General features: G+C 37.4%; 2 protein-coding genes across 2 annotated transcripts; one reads left to right on the top strand and one right to left on the bottom strand.

Annotated features, from left to right (window-relative positions):
• Positions 1-7,966: 7,966 nt before the first annotated feature.
• On the bottom strand, positions 7,967-10,387 carry LOC125662053 (uncharacterized). Its single transcript, XM_048894233.2, has 3 exons — positions 10,248-10,387; positions 9,014-9,167; positions 7,967-8,541 (listed from the first exon to the last, which is right to left on the bottom strand). Exons 1-3 carry the CDS (start codon positions 10,317-10,319, stop codon positions 8,024-8,026), a joined length of 744 nt encoding a protein of 247 aa, XP_048750190.2. The 5' UTR covers positions 10,320-10,387; the 3' UTR covers positions 7,967-8,023.
• A 3,562-nt stretch (positions 10,388-13,949) lies between these two features.
• Positions 13,950-17,995, top strand: LOC130049669 (P2X purinoceptor 7-like). The gene is made up of 2 exons (XM_056147566.1): positions 13,950-14,347; positions 14,962-17,995. The coding sequence occupies exons 1-2, from the start codon at positions 14,165-14,167 to the stop codon at positions 15,217-15,219; spliced, it is 441 nt and encodes a 146-aa protein (XP_056003541.1). The 5' UTR covers positions 13,950-14,164; the 3' UTR covers positions 15,220-17,995.
• The last annotated feature ends 1,040 nt before the right edge of the window (positions 17,996-19,035 follow it).

Here is a 19,035-nt window from a genome sequence, read left to right on the forward strand (position 1 = left end):
AAACGAAAATAAGTATTTAGATCCGCCACTGTCAGTCTTATCATGACGTACGTCAAAACGTAAACATGACGTAACACATAATCTTACCCTGCCTTTCATAAACATTGCACCTCGTCAAACATTACGCCAAATGGTGCACTGAAATTTTGAGCTAGGATACCACAAGATTAGGATGATAACCCATGTAAGTTCACAAACATAGCCCAAGACGTGACTTTGTGAGATTTCAGCCATTTTTGACAAGGGACTTCTGGGATTAGCATAGAAAAATTCTGGTTGGAGGTTGAGAATTACATGTACCTTGTATTATTTCCCGTGCTCTAGTAATTAGAGTTCGCAGTTCGAGCCAGTGCCCCGCGCTGGCTCGCTGAGTTCGCTATAAGTTATGTGATGCATAGAAATCTTGTGGTTTCCTACAGCATATCATAATTGAAAAGTGAGTCTGTATGGAAATCACAAGGTTACACAGCCCTACCAAGTTTCGCGGTAAATTAATCTGATGGGGGGGGGGGGGGGGGCGTGGGGGGGGGGGTTAAATTTCAGGACTAAGGAGGCCTCAAGGGTGGAGCCAAAACAACCAACAATTGACCAATTTTTAAAACAAATCCTCCTCCCTACAACCTCACATCTGAACGAAAATCTAAATACATAGACATTTGGAACAGGAAGGACTCTAACCAAATTGTATATTTCATGATCTGGAATAGAGGTTCTGACTCCAGAAAGGGGTCAAAATTGATATGTAATATGGTATTTATGTGTACGGCATTTAAATGACATTTTCTCTAATCTTCGCACCTCTTTTTGGTTGAATAAATGGATGAAATAATTCCAGTTCGATCAAAAAGAATTGTTGAAATACATGTAGATGTAAATATTGAATTAAGATTCATGACTTTCATTAGTTTGTTTAAATGTCAGGATTAAAAGCGGGTTGATCAGGGACAGGGATCAGCCTATAGGCTTTCACTCAGGAGCGAATACGAACTTCATATTGGATAAATGAACATATAAAAAAAATCAATGGGTTCGAATGGACTGCAACCCAACATGGCTATATCAACAAAAGAAATAATTTGAAGCTGTGAGTTTTCGGTTAACCTGGGGCTTTAATAAATGTTTGGACAGACGCATAGTGGGAAATTTTTTTGGGATTTTTGTTATATTTTGAGGCGGTAATGCAAGAATACAGCAGCATGAGGCCTCAATCGTGTGCAGAGTTTTCAATGCCGTAAATGGAAGGTTTTTATACGTGGTGGATCTGTAGCTCCCTGGTATATCCCAATATCATCCTAGAGCGCTACAGCTGATGTACATGCAATTCCGAAATGTCGGTACGTATAGCTCCTGCATAATAAAACTTGCATTCGATTTATTACGATGCAATGAATTTTTGTAAAGTTAAAATCTGCGCGAGCTAAACGTTTATACCTAGGTGAGAGGTGAAGATAACGAACAGTGATCAATCTCATTATAAGCAATCCAAAATAAAGAGTTGGGCAAACACAGCGCATGTATATTGCATGCAAAGACATAATAGCCTTGTGTTTTTTTAGTTTTTGATAATTGTCGGATAAATGAAAGAAGTTCAGATTGTTTGAAATGTAACATGCCTACCGTAACAATATACATGCATGTAAGAACGATTCGATATTTCATATATTTAACGATATCGTGCGCAGGTTTAAATGTCCAAGTCAGTCACTGAGTGTGAAAGTCAGCCCTTCTCGCAAAAAAGTCCAATACCCCGTTTTAGATTTGTTTTGCAATCGGCATGCTGCTTGCCACTATCGACGCGAAGAGACAGTATAGAAGACCTATCAGAAGACCCAGGACTGGTATAGCACGTGGAAGAGGTAGGATCGATTTACTAACATTCAGTTCGCTGTCGTTCAGAAGATAAAGTATTAACTTTGTGTCCTGAGGTTTCATGGCACCATCAAACCTATGAGGAAAAATGAATGCTGGGGGCGTCAAGAACCCTCACTGTTATATTAAGGTCTCGCATAGGTACATGTAACTATAACCTTTGACCTAGAGACCTTGGAATTTGACCTACTTTTAAGAAAATATAACCTATTGATTTAAAAAAAAAAGTATTCAAGATATGGCTTTCATATTTTCTATATATATTTTTTATGGCAAGACGACCACGTAATGCAATCATAATTGATCTTGTGATATTGAACTACTGACTGACCCAGTTAATGTCTCCTGGACTATTATAGGAAAATTTGATTACCGTTTTGGCAATATCTCTGCCATTTTACGGCGGTTGACTAATTGAAGTATATTTGGTTTTGAGAATGGAATAGCTGTGTATAGTGTTGAAAAGTCGTGCGTTTTATGCTGTGTATTGGGGTGTGTGTTGTGATTTCCTAAAAGTTCTTTAGAATGTTTGAGAATCCACATGGACTTTTCGCATACGTTGTGGCACAATACGTATGAAGTTATTCCTTCACAACAGTTAATCTATGTGAAAAGTAAAGATAGATATCAGGTAGAACAATGACTAGATCCTGTATCTCTGAAATGATGTTTTGTGTGGTTTTGGAATCCAGTCTAATGCTCCTTTTACAGTTAAAATGTATATGGTTTTCCAACCATTGTTGTTGTTTGGTGTAGGGTTTTTTTTACACCAGAAATAACACTGTATAACTACCCAAGTTCTATATTGGAACAAGAAACATTTGTGCAAGCACCAAATGTATGAGTCGGAAAGACTTGGGGATGTGGAAGAACTATATATTTTAAGAAAAGGTGTTCCAAAGAATTCGTTTGTTTAAAAGCGCGCACATCTGTAAAGGAAAGTATTCACTTAGGCTTTCATAAAGAATGGGGGTGGTGTGGTGGGGCGTTAAAGTACAAGTTTACCTTGCCAAGCCCAATTTTCTTAAATCATGAAATCGCTCCATTCAATACTTTACCAGATTCAATAGTATTTTGTTCTACTTAAAAGGTTCCATCAGTAAAAGTGAGGGGAGGCTACTACGCTGGTATAGTTATTTTCCAATAGCCAATAATGATACGATCTTCTTATACTAGTAAAAAATATCTACTGTTCGTTATCTTCACCTTTACTTTAACAGACTCGCATAATACACTAAACATTCTTCTTATATCGAGATACATGGTCACTTCTTTCATATACATGTATAAGGTTAATTACTCGACTCGATGTCCAGGTCACGTGTTTCCCGTGCTAAATGGCGTGACCTTGCTTGTCAAACAGTGTATTGATTTCTTGTCCTCTATTTATAGAATATGCATATGGGTACCCATAATAGAGGCATCGGTACTCGATTATGATAAAATATCTTCACCTCATTTTTTGTTTGATTTATAGCATAGAGGAGGTACTTTATTAAGTCTGTCCAGAATTGGACTGCCTATCTCAGTTATCTATATTTCGGGTATCGAAAATAGCTGTAAAAGCTGTATTTTGGCTTGATAATTGAGACCAATATGCCTGGAATAGGTGGCGCTGTATAAAAAGAACATGCATGGATATTTCATTGAAATATTTTGTAAATGGAGATATAACTCATAGGTGATTCTCCATGTAAAATATCACAAGGATTGGTAACATGTGCTTCTGGACTGTTTTGCATGGTTTTATCTGAGACAAGCACTTAAACATATTGAAATAATTGAGAACATATAATTGGAAATTAGTAACGAACTATCCTTCACATTTGCTTCCACATAGGACAATTAAGGTTTTACAATGGATGAATTAATTCTTCATGTCAGGAACACTCAGTAGATGAATCCCTACTGAACACTTCTATAAAAATATATTATATTCTTTCAGTCTGCAGCTGCAGCCACATTTAACGTGTCAATAGCCTCCCTTGATTCATCAGCTGCTGAACCCGATGATGAAGATGAACAGGAGGATGAATCTACAGAAGATTTTAAATATTATACAAAATGTAATATTATAATTAGCATACTTGATTCTGAAAAATCAGGCCGACTCGAACTTTAGCTGGGTATACCCGGCGACGCGCTGACAATCAAATGAGCCGGCTACAGTACAGTAATGAAAATGACGTTTCATACAATTTTCACCAAGAGGTACTGTGAGCAATGCTCACTAAGAATACCCCCCGCTTACCCCAATCTCCCAAAGGGTGTTGGTAATAGGTATAAACTACCTCTTTTCTGAGTGTAAAAATCAAATGGCATGACAAACTGAACCATATTGCTAATTCGATGTCCAGTGCGCGTGACCTTTGACCTTTTGACCCCAGAATCGATAGGGAACATCTTCATCCCATGGGTAGTCCATATGTATGATATGGTGACGGTAGGTGGAAAGGATAACGCTTTAGAGCCCGGAAACCATATTGCTACTTCGATGTCCAGTGTGCTTGACCTTTGACCTTTTGACCCCAAAATCGATAGGGAACATCTTCATCCCATGGGTAGTCCATATGTATGATATGGTGACGGTAGGTGGAAAGGATAACGCTTTAGAGCCCGGAAACCATATTGCTACTTCAATGTCCAGTGCGCGTGACCTTTGACCCCAAAATCGATAGGGAACATCTTCATACCATGGGTAGTCCATATGTATGATATGGTGACTAGGTGGAAAGGATAACGCTTTAGAGCCCGAAAACCATATTGTTACTTCGATGTCCAGTGCGCTTGACCTTTGGACCCCAAAATCGATAGGGAACATCTTCATCCCATGGGTAGTCCATATATATGATATGGTGACGGTAGGTGGAAAGAATAATGCTTTAGAGCCCGGAAACCATTGCGTCTACAGACGGACGGACGGACGGACAGACAGACAGACGGACAACCCGATTCCAGTATACCACCCCCCCCCCCACAACTTGTTGCGGGGGGTATAAAAATATACCACAGAGTGGATACAGTTTCTGAAATTGCAAAAATAGCGCCATGGATGTTTAAGGGACCACGTACTTCATTGATGAACACATAGAACATCAAACCCGATAAAAGCCATTCGATTTTTAATCACTTCTCGCATTGATGAAACAAACAAATTGTTGCCACATTCTTTTTTTGCTATTCGTTTCAAATGTTTAGTGTTTTGTATTTCGATTTTTTGATTCATATTCAATTTGAAGTTCATTCCTTAAACCGTTAATATATTCACAATCGAGAGATTGGAAGACACCATAAATTATAGTAACGAACATTTGACTTTAATTAATGAAAAGATGTAGTATTAACTTTTGGAATTACTAGAATAAACTCATGAAAAATGGGTAAAAGACTCAATTGGCCGGGTTGCAATATTTAGAGTAAATAATTTGGGTAGGGATTTATTTGGTGGTAGTTATCTGGAGGACTGTTATGATTTGTTCTGGCCTTAGTGTTGAAGGAGGCAGAATTGTAAAGTAAATTATCAAAACGAGTTTTGACGAATGGAAAAAATGTTAGTTCTGTATCGGTAACGTGAGCGGACACGATTGTTTCCGGATACAGGTACGGATTTTTGTCTTGTAAAAATGCCGATATATATATATATATAAAACCATCACATATTGCCGCAGGGCTTTTATTGATTAATAAAAAAACATGATATATGTAATATTAAGTAATAATAACTAAAATGAACAATAACTTCAGGTGCTTGAATTGTATATGATTATATGAAAAAGAAACAGAATTTCTCAATTTACTTTGCAAATTTACAACTCATGCCCAGAAAAATTGACATTCATATATAATTGAATTTTTCCTCAGAGGTAGTGCAACTAAATTTAACCACAAAATATAATCTCACTTACCTTTTTCAAGTTGAACTCTATTTTTAGTAACAACTTTTTGCTGTAGCGCCCATATTCGACAAAGGTCAGACTTCAAAAAACCTAATGCATAACTTCAATATATATACTTACTTTCTACAAAGTTTCAAGGTTGTACATAAAAAACTGTAGGAGGAGTTGATTTCACAAAATTTCCCCAACCGCCCGCCCGCCCGCACTTTACCATACTATAGACCGGATTTGCACTTCGTGCAACCCGGCCAATAAATGTTATACTTTGTACACATTTAGGATAGTTTTACGTTTATTTGACACAGAATGAAGTTGTATAGAGGTCGCGCACGGTACTGGTGTCACTTTACGTTACGCTTATAACGTCATAAATTGTGGCAAAATAATCACGAAAGCAACGTCACATTTTAAATAAATTCATTATCTCCAAGCTGTAACATCATAATTAAAGCACATGCATGATTTATCGTTTAAAAATTCAAAATCTTTTTACGTGTATTGTGTACATTCATAAAAATTATGAATTCTTAGAAATACTCCAAAGTATACGTACTGTATTTATTTCACCGTGCCTACAACAGCAGGCATGTCGTAAGAAATAAGGGTATCCGTTTCGATAGGTTTCGATTCGCTTCGGTAGATTTCGTTTCATTTCGATTTTTTGAGGGTGGGTGGGTGGTGGTCTCGTGAAAATGGTAGTGTATATGGCATGTAAAACGGTGCATTTCTACACATTTTGATTTATATGCTATTTAAGGGAGAACAAACAATGATCTAGAAGGTTGGCACAACCGAATCAACTCCAGAATGAACTCCAAAGGACGAGTCCCATTTTACCTCCTATTACAAGAACAGTACAAGGAGGTCACTGCCATCCCCATGCAGGCCAGGCTGCTGACGGAAGGGAAGATGGAGAGACTACACAGGAAACAGTCCTCCAGCCTCAACGGTAAACTATTCCAACTTTGGGAGGAACACAGTGCCAGACAGATCAGCACCACCCAGCTGCTGAGAAAGTGCTCGTAGTTATATGGACCTGTTGACATCTGATGTTAATTTCTGTTCTGTTGTGTTAAGTGTTACTTCAGCGGTGTTGGGGGAAAATGCATCCCCTGTCGACTTCCTGATTTCGAAATCTCTGCTAATGAGATAACGGGTCACGTGATACCGTGACGTCATATGCGACAATCGCATCTCTCGCCGGTCAACAGGGGGTGCTTACTCCTCCTAGGCACCTGATCCCACCTCTGGTGTGTCTAGGGGTCCGTGATTGCCCAACTATCTATTTTGTATTGCTTATAGGAGTTATGAGATTGATGACTGTTCGTTATCTTCACCTTGCATAAGCAATACAAAATAGATAGTTGGGCAAACACGGAACCCTGGACACACCAGAGGTAGGATCAGGTGCCTAGGAGGAGTAAGCATCCCCTGTCGATCGATCACACCCGCTGTGAGCCCAATATCCTGATCAGGTAAACGGAATTATCCGCAATCAAAACCAGTGTTCCAAGAACGTAATAATGCGGGTAAATGGTTTAAGCACACTGTGATTATGTTCAAAGTTACTTCAGCTGTGTCATAGATCATTTTGCGTTCAGCGTGCGCTCAGCGTTCGTTCACCGTTCGCTCTGCGTTCGTTCGCCGTTCACGTGGGAAAGAAGAACTGTCCAAGGACTGTAGTTAACCGCCGTAAAATAGATGAAATATTGATTGTTTATCGCTTTACACCGTTTTTGGCAATATTTCAACCACTTCACAGCGGTCAACTAACTGAAAATGTCTGATAGTGCGTATTGGGAGTTTTCCTGACTCCCCCAGTGAGCCTACTCTTTTTCGAAAATCAGGGAAACCATATTTAACATGCCTAGGGGGCTGTTATCCTTGCCAAAACAGTTTAAGCATAAGAAAAGCCAGGTCTCATAAATCAGCCTTATATGACAGCTTGTGGGGAGCTTACAGCTCAAATAAATCAGCCTTATATGACAGCTTGTGGGGAGCTTACAGCTCAAATGAGGTGGAAAAAAGAGACACCATATCACAGTTGGTGTAACGCAATAAATATATCTCCCTGCTTAAAGACCGCAAGCCTAGTCCTAAATTTTGCAGCCTTTCACAGCCAATGGATACGTCACTATATGAATCAAATATTCTTGATGGAGAGGGACGTTGAATAATCATAAATATATAATGACAAGAGGTTAGTTTGCACACGTGTATTTAATCTAATATACAAAATAAAAATGATATCAGAATAATCAAAACACAGAAAGAAGATCTATCATCAGCATGACGTCCAAGACTTCCCAATCAGCCTGACGCAGATAAATACGGAATGTGAAGGCCTTTAGGCTCATGTTGTCCTTACGTAACGCTACTTTATCAAAATGAGCGGCAATTGACGTTGCGCCCTGTAGTTCTCCAGCTGTTGAAACAGCCTTCCTATTCTCTTGTGTGAAATATTTTCGATCGTTATTTGTTATGTCCCATTTCCGACGTCTTTGCACGCCGATTTCGGGCCAAAACACATAATTTCCATCACACAACTTCATGAAAGCTTTAAACGACACTACTGTGTCGGATTCTTGTCTAAGGATTTGGACTTTGCAATTATTGAACGGAAACACAGTCTGTAAATTTTCGTCTGTAGGGTAAGTCCACATTATGTTGATGGATTCCGAGCCCGATATTAACTTCTCAGCTGTTGCTAGGCAGTAGGTAAGGGGTTTGTCGATGACGAGTTCGTAGTTCGGAGTTTGTGTACCTTCGTCTGAAACTGTACAATATAACCATTAAACAAAATTATCAAATCTGACGCATTCGACGTTAGTGAGTTAGATATTTAAACATTCTACAAAGTCCCAATTTGTGAAGAGGTATATTTAAACTTATTCCAACTTTCTATGTCAGCGGGCATAACGTATGAATATATTGGGAATTTTCTGTGAGAGGCAAGGGGCCACCGTGGCCGAGTGGTTAGAGCATCGCGATCAAAATCACAAGTCCTCTTACCTCTGGATGGATATATTGGGAATTTTCTGCGAGAGGCATTATGCCTCCATCTTTCTTTGATACATAACAGATATAAATAAAATGTCCACAGAAAAGAAATGTGAAAAGAAATCAATATTTGATACAAAATATTATCAACAGAATAATTTAGATATCACGAATTTTTTTTCTTTAAATTAAAAATGTTTAAAGACGTTCGACTCCCAGTAGTACATATTTTACAGTACGTTACTTACCAATAGTCCAACTTGAGTATTTGTTTAATCTGGTGGTGTTTCTAGGAGCTTCAATGGTTGCGTTAAAACTGAAGCACTCTCCAACCGGGGATTTCCCTGCTGAACTTATTTGGAAAACGCTGTTGCTGAGCGGACGCACAACTTCCCATCCGAGCTATTTGGAAAAATACAATTTGTTAATTTGTAATGGAAAGGGTGAAAATACCTAACAGTGATAAAACTGTTATAAGGAATAAGAAATAAAGACTGTTGCATGAATAATCTCTTCAAGATTCATCAATTAACAAAGTTTGATGATGTTAAGTCATATAGTACCTGAAAATTTAAATGTAATTGTCCAAAAGTAGGTCACGGTGACCTACTTTTGGTCGACACACTGAAGACTCAAGATGCATCAACTGACAGGTGAGCAATGTGGCCCATGGGCCTCTTGTTTGTTATTAGATTTAGTGCTTATATTTATGTATTCGATTAATTATTGTAAATATGTAAAACTTGTACGGTATCAATTTTGATGCACCAGATGTGCATTTCGACAAATAATGTCGCTTCAGTGATGCTCAAGCCGCAATTTTTGAAATATCTCTTCCTAAACATTTTCGTGAGGGTGTTATTTAGTGCTTAGATATATGAATTCGATTATTTACTGTACATATTCATCCCCAAACATTTTTATGAGTGTGATATGTGCTATGCATTGTAAATGCAAAATATACATGATATTTATTTAAATGCAACAAGCAATTCTTTTATGTTGATAGTTTGCAATTATGAAACATTCTGATTAATATGTTTATGTTAATATATCATCGTTTTAATGCCTTAAAATAATTAAACAATATTGTTGTGCAATAGTGGCGTCTCCATATGAGTGAAAAATTCTCCAGTCAGACGTTAAACAATACACAATGAATCATTATAAAGGGAAATTAATTCTCTTGTAAAAAAAAAACAACAAAAAACCACCAATATAGAAATCCTACGATTAATTGTAAAGGACACGCAATCACTAATTATTATGAAAAACCTTATATATGAAAGGTAAAGATAACGAACAGTGATCAATCTCATAACTTCTATAAGCAATACAATATAGATAGTTGGACAAACATGAACCTCTGGACACACCAGAGGTGGGATCAGGTGCCTAAGGGAGCGACAAATGAGAAATAAAACTAAATTTCAGTTAATCTCGTTTAACGATAGGCAGGCTTGTAACTGAAATAACTCATACCTCCGCAGATCCTTGAGAAATTCTAAACATCGCCACCATAACAATAGCGAGGAGACTGCCTGAACACCCCATTGTGCTGTTTCCGTTACTGTTAGAATTATCACGCCGTAAGTGTGCAGTCCTGTCTGTTTTATACGTGTTTAACATTAAAATTGTTCAATGTTCCCGAGACTAATTTACAGTCATTATATCTGCATTGTTAAATTATCCTGGGACTAATTTACAGTCATTATATCCGTATTTGAAATTGTTATGTCGCAGATTGTCGAATTCCAGTATGGTATTTCCGTAATTACCCAGTGAGTAAATTATTACTCGTTCCGGAATTAGATTTCTATTGCCATGTTAAATGATTTGAAACGACTGTAATGTCTGTAATAGAGAATGTGATGACATACTGAACATTTGTGTGGGCTGGTCCTTCGGAAAAGACCGCAAAAACCAAGGACTCGTACGCGATGAGCATCGGGCTTCATTTTGCAGTCCTTCACCGGTAATTGTGACGTCACAACTTCATTCTGGAGAAGGACTTTAAACAATAAACTCTCAATAAAAGCAGTACACAGATAGCCATTTTGAAACCTTTTAGACTATTGCTGCATTCAGGACATGTCCTGCAGCCTGGATCCGGATCAGAGTAGGTCCTCAATACCTATTATTTATAGAAAGGCGACTAATTGAAACTGTAAAAACCTAGGCCCCGTATCAGAGCAGGCGTGGCAAGACATGATCACTCTTTGCTCAGAGGCCGTAAGTGCCGAAAATAAGTCAAAGTTTTGTAGCTCTTCACCAGCAGGGAAATTCTTGTACGGACATTGTTATAATAGATAATTCTAAACAATCTGTAATGATATTGATAAGTGACAAGTACTGATGATGTTGTTGATGCCAAATGTTAAATGCTGGGGTTATCATTGTGCTGTAAGGTGGGAGTAATTTGCAATTTCTAATCCAATACTTAGACAGGTTTATTTTCCTTTATATCAATTTACAACTCCTATAGGGAATACAAAAATATTACAAAACTAAATGATATAAAACACATAAAAACTATGTTTCTTGTCAAAATCAAAAATGGCGCGCCTTTTAAACATATGATTACAGAGAAAAACAATGGCGTCGGTAAGTATTGACGTAATTTCAATTTGAGTAATCTTTTATATTTATTGGAATAAGAACCCGTTTAGTAGATAGATATGCACATATCCAAGAATTGGTTGAAAATATCCAAAATTAATTACTCGAATCTCTTCTACCAAAAATAGCGTTTGTCGTACGTCTTGCCACGCTTGTTTGTTTATATTTTATTTTCTATACATTACAGACTTTAGTCCGATTACTTATAGGCATGTGTAATCGGGGGAGGGGATATGTTTTTGAAAATAGCCATCATATGCCATGTTTGGATATATCAAAGATATATATCCCCCCCCCCCCCCCATGACAGTTGTAACAAGAGGCCCAAGGGCCTAGAATCGCTCTTCTGATAAATTGTACAACCCCACCATTTCTATTCTTAGTATTCTAAATCTTTAGTTAAATCCTAAGAATTCAAAAAAGTAGGTCAATGTGACCTACTTTTTGGTTTACACATTTTGAGAACTCAAGAAATATCAACTGACAAAGCTTGATGATTTTAAGCCAATTAGTATCTGAATATTGAAATATAGCTGTCAAATTCCTATCGTAGGTCATGGTGACCTACTTTTTGGTCAGCGAACTCCGAACATGCAAGACCCATCAACTGACAAAGTTTGATGACTGTAGGTCAAATAGTATCTGAAATATATAAATATTGCCGTCAAATTCCAAAAGTAGGTCAAGGTGACCTACTTTTTCGTCAACATCCTTCAAACATGCTAGACCCAACAACTGACAAAGTTTGATGACTGTAGGTCAAATAGTATCTGAATTATATAAATATAGCCGTCCAATTCCAAAAGTAGGTCAAGGTGATCTACTTTTTGGTCGACACCCTTTGAACATGCAAGACGCATCAACTGACAAAGTTTGATGACTGTAGGTCAAATAGTATCTGAAATATATAAATATAGCCGTCAAGGTGACCTACTTTTTGGTCGACACACTCCGTAGATTCAAGATGCATCAACTGTCAAAGTTTGATGATTGTAGGTCAATTAGTGACTGAAATATATAAATATAACTGTCAAATGCCAAAAGTAGGTCACAGTGACCTACTTTTTGGTCGATACACTCCGAAGACTCAAGATGTATCAACTGACAAAGTTTGATGATTGTAGGTCAAATAGTGTCTGAAATATAGTAATTTAGCTGTCAAATACCAAAAGTAGGTCACGGTGACCTACTTTTTGGTCGACACAAACCGAAGACTGAAGACGCATCAACTGACAAAGTTTGATGATCCTAGGTTTTACAGTGCCCAAAATAAGCATCTAAAATTGAAAATGTGAAATTTGAATATCTGCAAAATTCAAAAAGTAGGTCACTGTGACCTACTTTTTTATAAATATGTTTCAAGGCCTCAAGATGCATCAACTTACAAGATTTGATGATTCTAAACCTCTCGGTATTTGAAATAACAACTTAAAATATATCTATAAATGATAAGCCATAAAATGCAGAAAGTAGGTCACGGTGACCTATTTTTCAGTTGACGCATTTCAAGGTCCCATGATCCACCAACTGACAAGTTTTGATGATCATAGGCTTCAAAGTGTCCAAGATTTGCATCAAAATTAATTTTAAAATAAATACCTGCAAAATTCAAAAAGTAAGTCACCGTGACCTACTTTTGAGACAACTTTACACAATGTCCTAAGATGTATCAACTGTCAAAATTTGATGATCCTAGTCCTTATAATGACTAAAATATCAAAGATTTAAGGAAATATAAATTTAGGTCAACTTTGAAGTGACCTTGAGACCACGCCCTTTGCCCCAGGGTAATGCCTTGAACAATTTTAAATCTACAACATATCCTCATCCTCATGTGTAAGTTTGGTGATAATCTGCCCAGTGGTTCTTGAGAAGAAGATTTTTTACCAACCACTACTTTTGTTTGTATTTTCCTGATTATCTCCCCTTGTTAAAGGGTCACATCCCTCTATTTAGTATGTATGAAAGCCCTTGGGCCAATGATACCCTGTAACAAATTTGAAAAAAATTGGCCAAGGGGTTCTTGAGTTATAGCCCTTTTTCTAAAAAGTTTACGCACACCGCACAAATGGCCATAGCATTAGCTCTTTGAGCCTTCGGCTCAGAAGAGCTAATAAAATGGGTCCAAAGCAAGTTGGAAAGTAAGAATACAAATTATTTAGTGAAATGTGGGCATTCATTGATAAAAAGATTAATAAAGAAACTACTTCTCTTCCGGATGACCCCTTCCCAACAACACACATTGAAAAACGATGTGCCCAACTTGTGATAATAGAATGGGAGATTAAAAAATCACTTGTTATCCACCTGATTCTATAGTATTGCCCTTACAATCATCACTCCACCTATTATCTCAACCAAATAAAAAATAATCACATGGGTTCTTTATTTGCCAATTTTCAGGAGAGTTCGAGTACAACTATACAGAGCAGCGATGAAGAGATGGATGTCCAAGGTCAAGTGAGAGGTAGGGGTAGAAACCATGGAAGGGGGGAGAGGTGTTCGAGGAAGAGGCAGAGGAGACAGGAGACAGGGGAAGAGGTAGAGGAGGAGGACCATCAAGAGATGAAGTTAACCTTGATCAAATCAATAGAAGGAGTGAAGTTTTACGGGTGAGCAACAAACGCATGCAAACTAGATTTGTACACAATAATATACAAGTTACTGAAAAAATGACATTGCCATGTACCCTATTAGATCTACACATTTATGTATGATTTATATTGTAGGAACACATTTCAATTATGGAGGTGGATGACCTTTGAGAACTGTGCCTCACGATGGCAGAGAGACAACCTGGTCTCGTTCATGACATAATACATCCACCTACTCAACAAGAGGGCTACCACCCACAACCTGGCGGGACTTGCCCAAACTGGTGTGTTTGTGGGAAGTACCGGGAGATGCCAACAGATAGGGAGAAAGTGTGCTGTGGGAAAGAGCAATGCATAACTCTTTTACCAGTAAGATCTGTGATCATTAGTGTACATACTCTGTAAACATTTATAGTTTATTTTTTTCCAAAAATTGTATACACAATGTATATGACTTTTGAAGATGGATTGTATCATTGCTAAGTTTTGTATCGATCAGTTGCTTTCAAGTTTTATTTCATGATATAATCTAGAAATATAATTATACCCCCGCAACAAGTTGGGGGGGGGGGGGGTATACTGGAATCGGGTTCGAGTCCGTCTGTCTGTCCGTCCGTAGACGCAATGGTTTCCGGTCTCTAAAGCATTATCCTTTCCACCTACCGTCACCATATCATATATATGGACTACCCATGGGATGAAGATGTTCCCTATCGATTTTGGGGTCAAAAGGTCAAACGCACTGGACATCGAAGTAGCAATATGGTTCGGTTTGTCATGCCATTTGTTTTTTACACTCAGAAAAGAGGTAGTTTATACCTATTACCAACACCCTTTGGAAGATTGGGGTAAGCGGGGGGTATTCTTAGTGAGCATTGCTCACAGTACCTCTTGTTTTCATACTACATTATCACACAACACATCTTTATCACACCTATGTTACTAAACAGATTCTAAAGATCTACATGTAATTTCTGCTATAGGACTTCTCTGTGCTAATTCTTGATGAAGCTGTGCTAGCCCCTGCCAGACTGTATAGGAGAGACATTTTGGTCTTCAATGAAGTGGACGAGAGAAAAGGCAACCGTCACCAAGCGTACCGACAATATATCTTGTGGACCTATGGCAGACTAGGTGCAGGGGACAGACGGGTCATTCCATCCTTCGCGGTTTGGTCCATTAGAGACAAGTTTCCCGACCCTTTTGGTCAATACACTGGATTTGTGCCAAGGCGAATATAATTGTACATAGCCACTTATAATATATATATTATATATTAGGTTTGTAAATGTAATTATATATATACTAACCTACAAATTATGATACCCTTTTATATATTATTTACTGCTAGTCCAATATTGTTTTCTCTATAAATATCCTAGATTTTTTTTGTATTGCAACTATGAAACTGAAATATTTTTACATCCTCATAGCCATGTTGAGAAGTGTACCTATATCGGAGTAAAATGAACCATTATCAGTCACTTTTGATTTGTTTTTTTACACATTGAGCATATCATTATCAATAATCTGTTGTGGTAAAAGATTGGTGAAGAAATTATTGTAACAAGAATAAATTTTCTAGGGCTTTTAAATTTTGGTGTTGTTACAATGTAAATGTAAATTAATCAATGAAGTTCACAGGCAATGTATGACATTGTTTTATGATCATTTTCATCTCTATCCTCTCGTAGTACGAATGCTCCAAGCATAATCATCCTGTATCTTAAATGTTAAAGAAAGCATGGGTCTTACTAACTTTTGACCTTTGACTAATTAAAGTCAGAATGTCATATGTATATCGAGGGTGATCTGTATTCTGCCTACAAGATTCTCCTATTAACTGATACGACCTTGACGCAAGATGATCAAATGTACCAAGTTGAAAGATCCTGGAGCTTATGGTTCATTCTACATTTTACCTATAAGGGCCGAACAGACGGACAACAGTATACCATAGTACGCCCCGTCTTTGACAGGCAGGATAATTGTACATCCCCAAAATTACTTTATTTTTCCATCTTTGTTTTTCTGCACTGGGAGGTCTGAGTTCATATTGTGGTTCAGTGCTGCAAGTCTGTTCCTGTAGACAGGTGGAGTATATGCGTGTCTTTTGAACAGTACATCAGAATGTGCTGATGGACTCCTTCCAGTTCAGCTGTACTTCTGAAATTGAAGTCTCGTGTAATAACAATGATCGTCGTCAACATGCATGTACCATAGGTATATTTTTAGACAAGATACCCACAAGCCTTATCAGTCACCTGAGAACTAGTTAAAAATATTACTAGTCCCAAGGGCATTAACATTTTATAAACAAAAATTCCCTGTTCAAGAGTTCTGAAATTTACATTCCCCCTTCTACAAAAATTGCTTCATATCAGAAATTGAAAAGAATAGGAATAGTAGTTATCAAGAAGTTAAAAATGTTCAATTGTTAATGCACAACAGACAACAACCAATTGCTATAGTTCAACTGAGTAAACTAATGTGACCTAAAAATGAGAAATGCTTTTGACATATATATGCTTCCTGTGGCAATATTAATACGATCAACTCTGAATTACCAGTTTGGTTGTGAAGGTAGCCACAAATCTATATACAAAATATGAAAGTCCTAAGGTCAGAAAATATTGAATTGGTCAAGTTTTCTTATAAGTAGTTTAAACTCTAAGGTCCAGATAACTAGGTAAAGAAGTTTGGTACCAATAAAGAAGTCTTTTCACAGGGAATGTGCATATGAAATATGAAACCCTATCACTAACCATTCAAGTTATGAGCAAAGCTTCTGAAAAGATGAACAGACAGACAAAAGTGATCAGAAAAACTCATTTCATCTAATAGATAAACAAATATTTACATATTATGGGTGTAAATTAAAATTATGAACTCAATGTGAAAACTGTCATATACTTACAGAATATATGTAGCTGTGACATCAAAACTTGGCTGGTAATTTGGGTCATCATCTTCCGAGTCTACTGACTCTAAACCTGAGTCTTGTACTGAAATGTCAATGGACAAGCTACAATATACAACATACATTCTAGTCATTCACACGGCACACATAAGACTTTGGGGGTGGGGGTTCAGATATGTAAACAAATTAAATATACTCATCTAAGTTTCACATACTTTCTAAGTGAGATAATGAATGTAGTGTTGCACAATTTTGTTTGTTAGAGTTACCCCCCCCCCCTTTGTACATTGTTCCGGGTATGTAATCCTATCCGGTTCATTTTTTATTTTGTTTACAAGAGGATAGGAGGCCATTTTGGCTGATGTTTTTGTAGTTTCTGCTTGTTCCAAGCATTGCATGTGCCTTGTGGGTACACTCCTGCACCATATGTAAGTAAAACTAAGCATTCACATGTATTTTCCTAAAGTAGTCTCTATAACATGTTCACATATTCTGACTGTTTGGAAAGACTTAATTTTGGGCACATGGCCATGTCTTAAAACATTGCTATGTATCGAGTCATTTTTAGTAAATTCAGTGCTACAGTTCATTTCATACTAGGATAGGTTTATCATATTTTGATGTATATTAAATGGGTTATAAGCCATTGTAAAGTTTTAATATGAATGTAAATTCTATAATTATCCTCATTCAATTTAAGTATATTCTGCATGCAGCTCAATAGTGCATATAATATTCTTGTGATAGGTTAAGCCAGTTTCTGATTTAATTTTAATTTCAGAATTTTGACTTGTATTTGACCTATTAAATTGTTACCTTCTCAAGTCTGTCCTATTTGTTTACAATTGATGTCTTGCTTAAAGTTAGGGTCATTGTTTACCATTTAACTGTACTATGAACTTTTTGTAAATTTGTTTTTTCGTTATTTTCAGTCTTTTACCACATGCACGTTCAATCGTTCACTTAATAAAAGTGACCCACTTTGACAGTGTTGATTACTGAATCGGTAGACTATCTGCACAGAGGCAGAATAGTAAGAGAATATGACCAGGATCAAAGACTGAGATCATGGCAACTGATAAAGAACAACAGGATACGGAACCTAGACTTCGGGTTATGACGGAGAAGGGCCAATCATTATTCGACGATAAATTCCTAAATCTGCAGGAAGGGTGCACTAACTCATGGAGGGAAATAGAGGACGTCATAGCGAATTGTGATAGTGACAATAATGACAGGAAGTACTTAAGGGAGACAGAAGACCGTGTGAATTCTATGTTCAAACAGTACCTCAGGCATAGTCAAGGGTGAGCAAACTTTTTAGCAAGAACACGGACTGATCAATCTCTACAGAAACTAGGGAATCATGAACTTCAGTATCGCATACATTCGGATATAACATTCAAAGTTCGTGACTGTCTACATGAAAGATTACTTGAACGAGCTGAACGACTTTCAGAGAAGTCCAGGACTTCATCACAAGCTTCAAAGACACCGTCCGAATTACTTAAGATTCGAGTGAAGGCCGAAACTCAACAGTCAAGGGTTAAATACCTAGTGGAGCAGGCAGCTCTAGAAAAAACAAAAGCAGCCACTGATATTGACATATGGCTTTCAAAAGAGAAAGAAGCGGCAGCCGTGGCAAATGCCGAACTGAATGTCGTTGAATATGATCGCGGATCACAAGGAAGTGTTCAATTGGACATTGACCAGGAACCTGTAGAACAGACGGCCAAGGAAAGGACTGAAGTCTATGTAAATTGACAGGTCAACAACCAATCGGAGATTCGTGCCAACAATGTTCAACATGATGACATCTCATATCATCCACGAAATGGACCTGTAAGCATCACTTCCAACTCATCCAGACTTTCGTCTTCCTATAACTGGTCATGTTAGATCTCATGAACAATCACCAATTGTTGACCTGAGCAACTACCTCTTAAAGAACGACTTACTCTTACATCGCTTTACTGCTTTTGATGACTCTGCTCAAAACTATACAGTGTGGAAAGTTGGCTTCTTAAGTATTCTGAAGTAACTGAAGGTGTCACCCATAGAAGAACTACCCATATAAGAACTGGACCTATTGACAAAATGGTTGGGTCCCGAATCCAAGAAATACGCACTCTCCATA

The sequence above is a fragment of the Ostrea edulis genome, chromosome 8, assembly GCF_947568905.1.
Source record: "Ostrea edulis chromosome 8, xbOstEdul1.1, whole genome shotgun sequence".
Taxonomy (NCBI): Eukaryota; Metazoa; Mollusca; class Bivalvia; order Ostreida; family Ostreidae; genus Ostrea; species Ostrea edulis.

Coding starts and splice junctions, on each gene's coding strand:
- LOC125662053 (XM_048894233.2), bottom strand. CDS start 10,319: ATGGGGTGTTCAGGCAGTCTCCTCGCTATTGTTATGGTGGCGATGTTT. Junction 9,168..10,247: donor TTTCTCAAGGATCTGCGGAG/GTATGAGTTATT, acceptor TTTTCCAAATAG/CTCGGATGGGAAGTTGTGCG. Junction 8,542..9,013: donor ATACTCAAGTTGGACTATTG/GTAAGTAACGTA, acceptor TATATTGTACAG/TTTCAGACGAAGGTACACAA.
- LOC130049669 (XM_056147566.1), top strand. CDS start 14,165: ATGGCAGAGAGACAACCTGGTCTCGTTCATGACATAATACATCCACCT. Junction 14,348..14,961: donor AATGCATAACTCTTTTACCA/GTAAGATCTGTG, acceptor TTTCTGCTATAG/GACTTCTCTGTGCTAATTCT.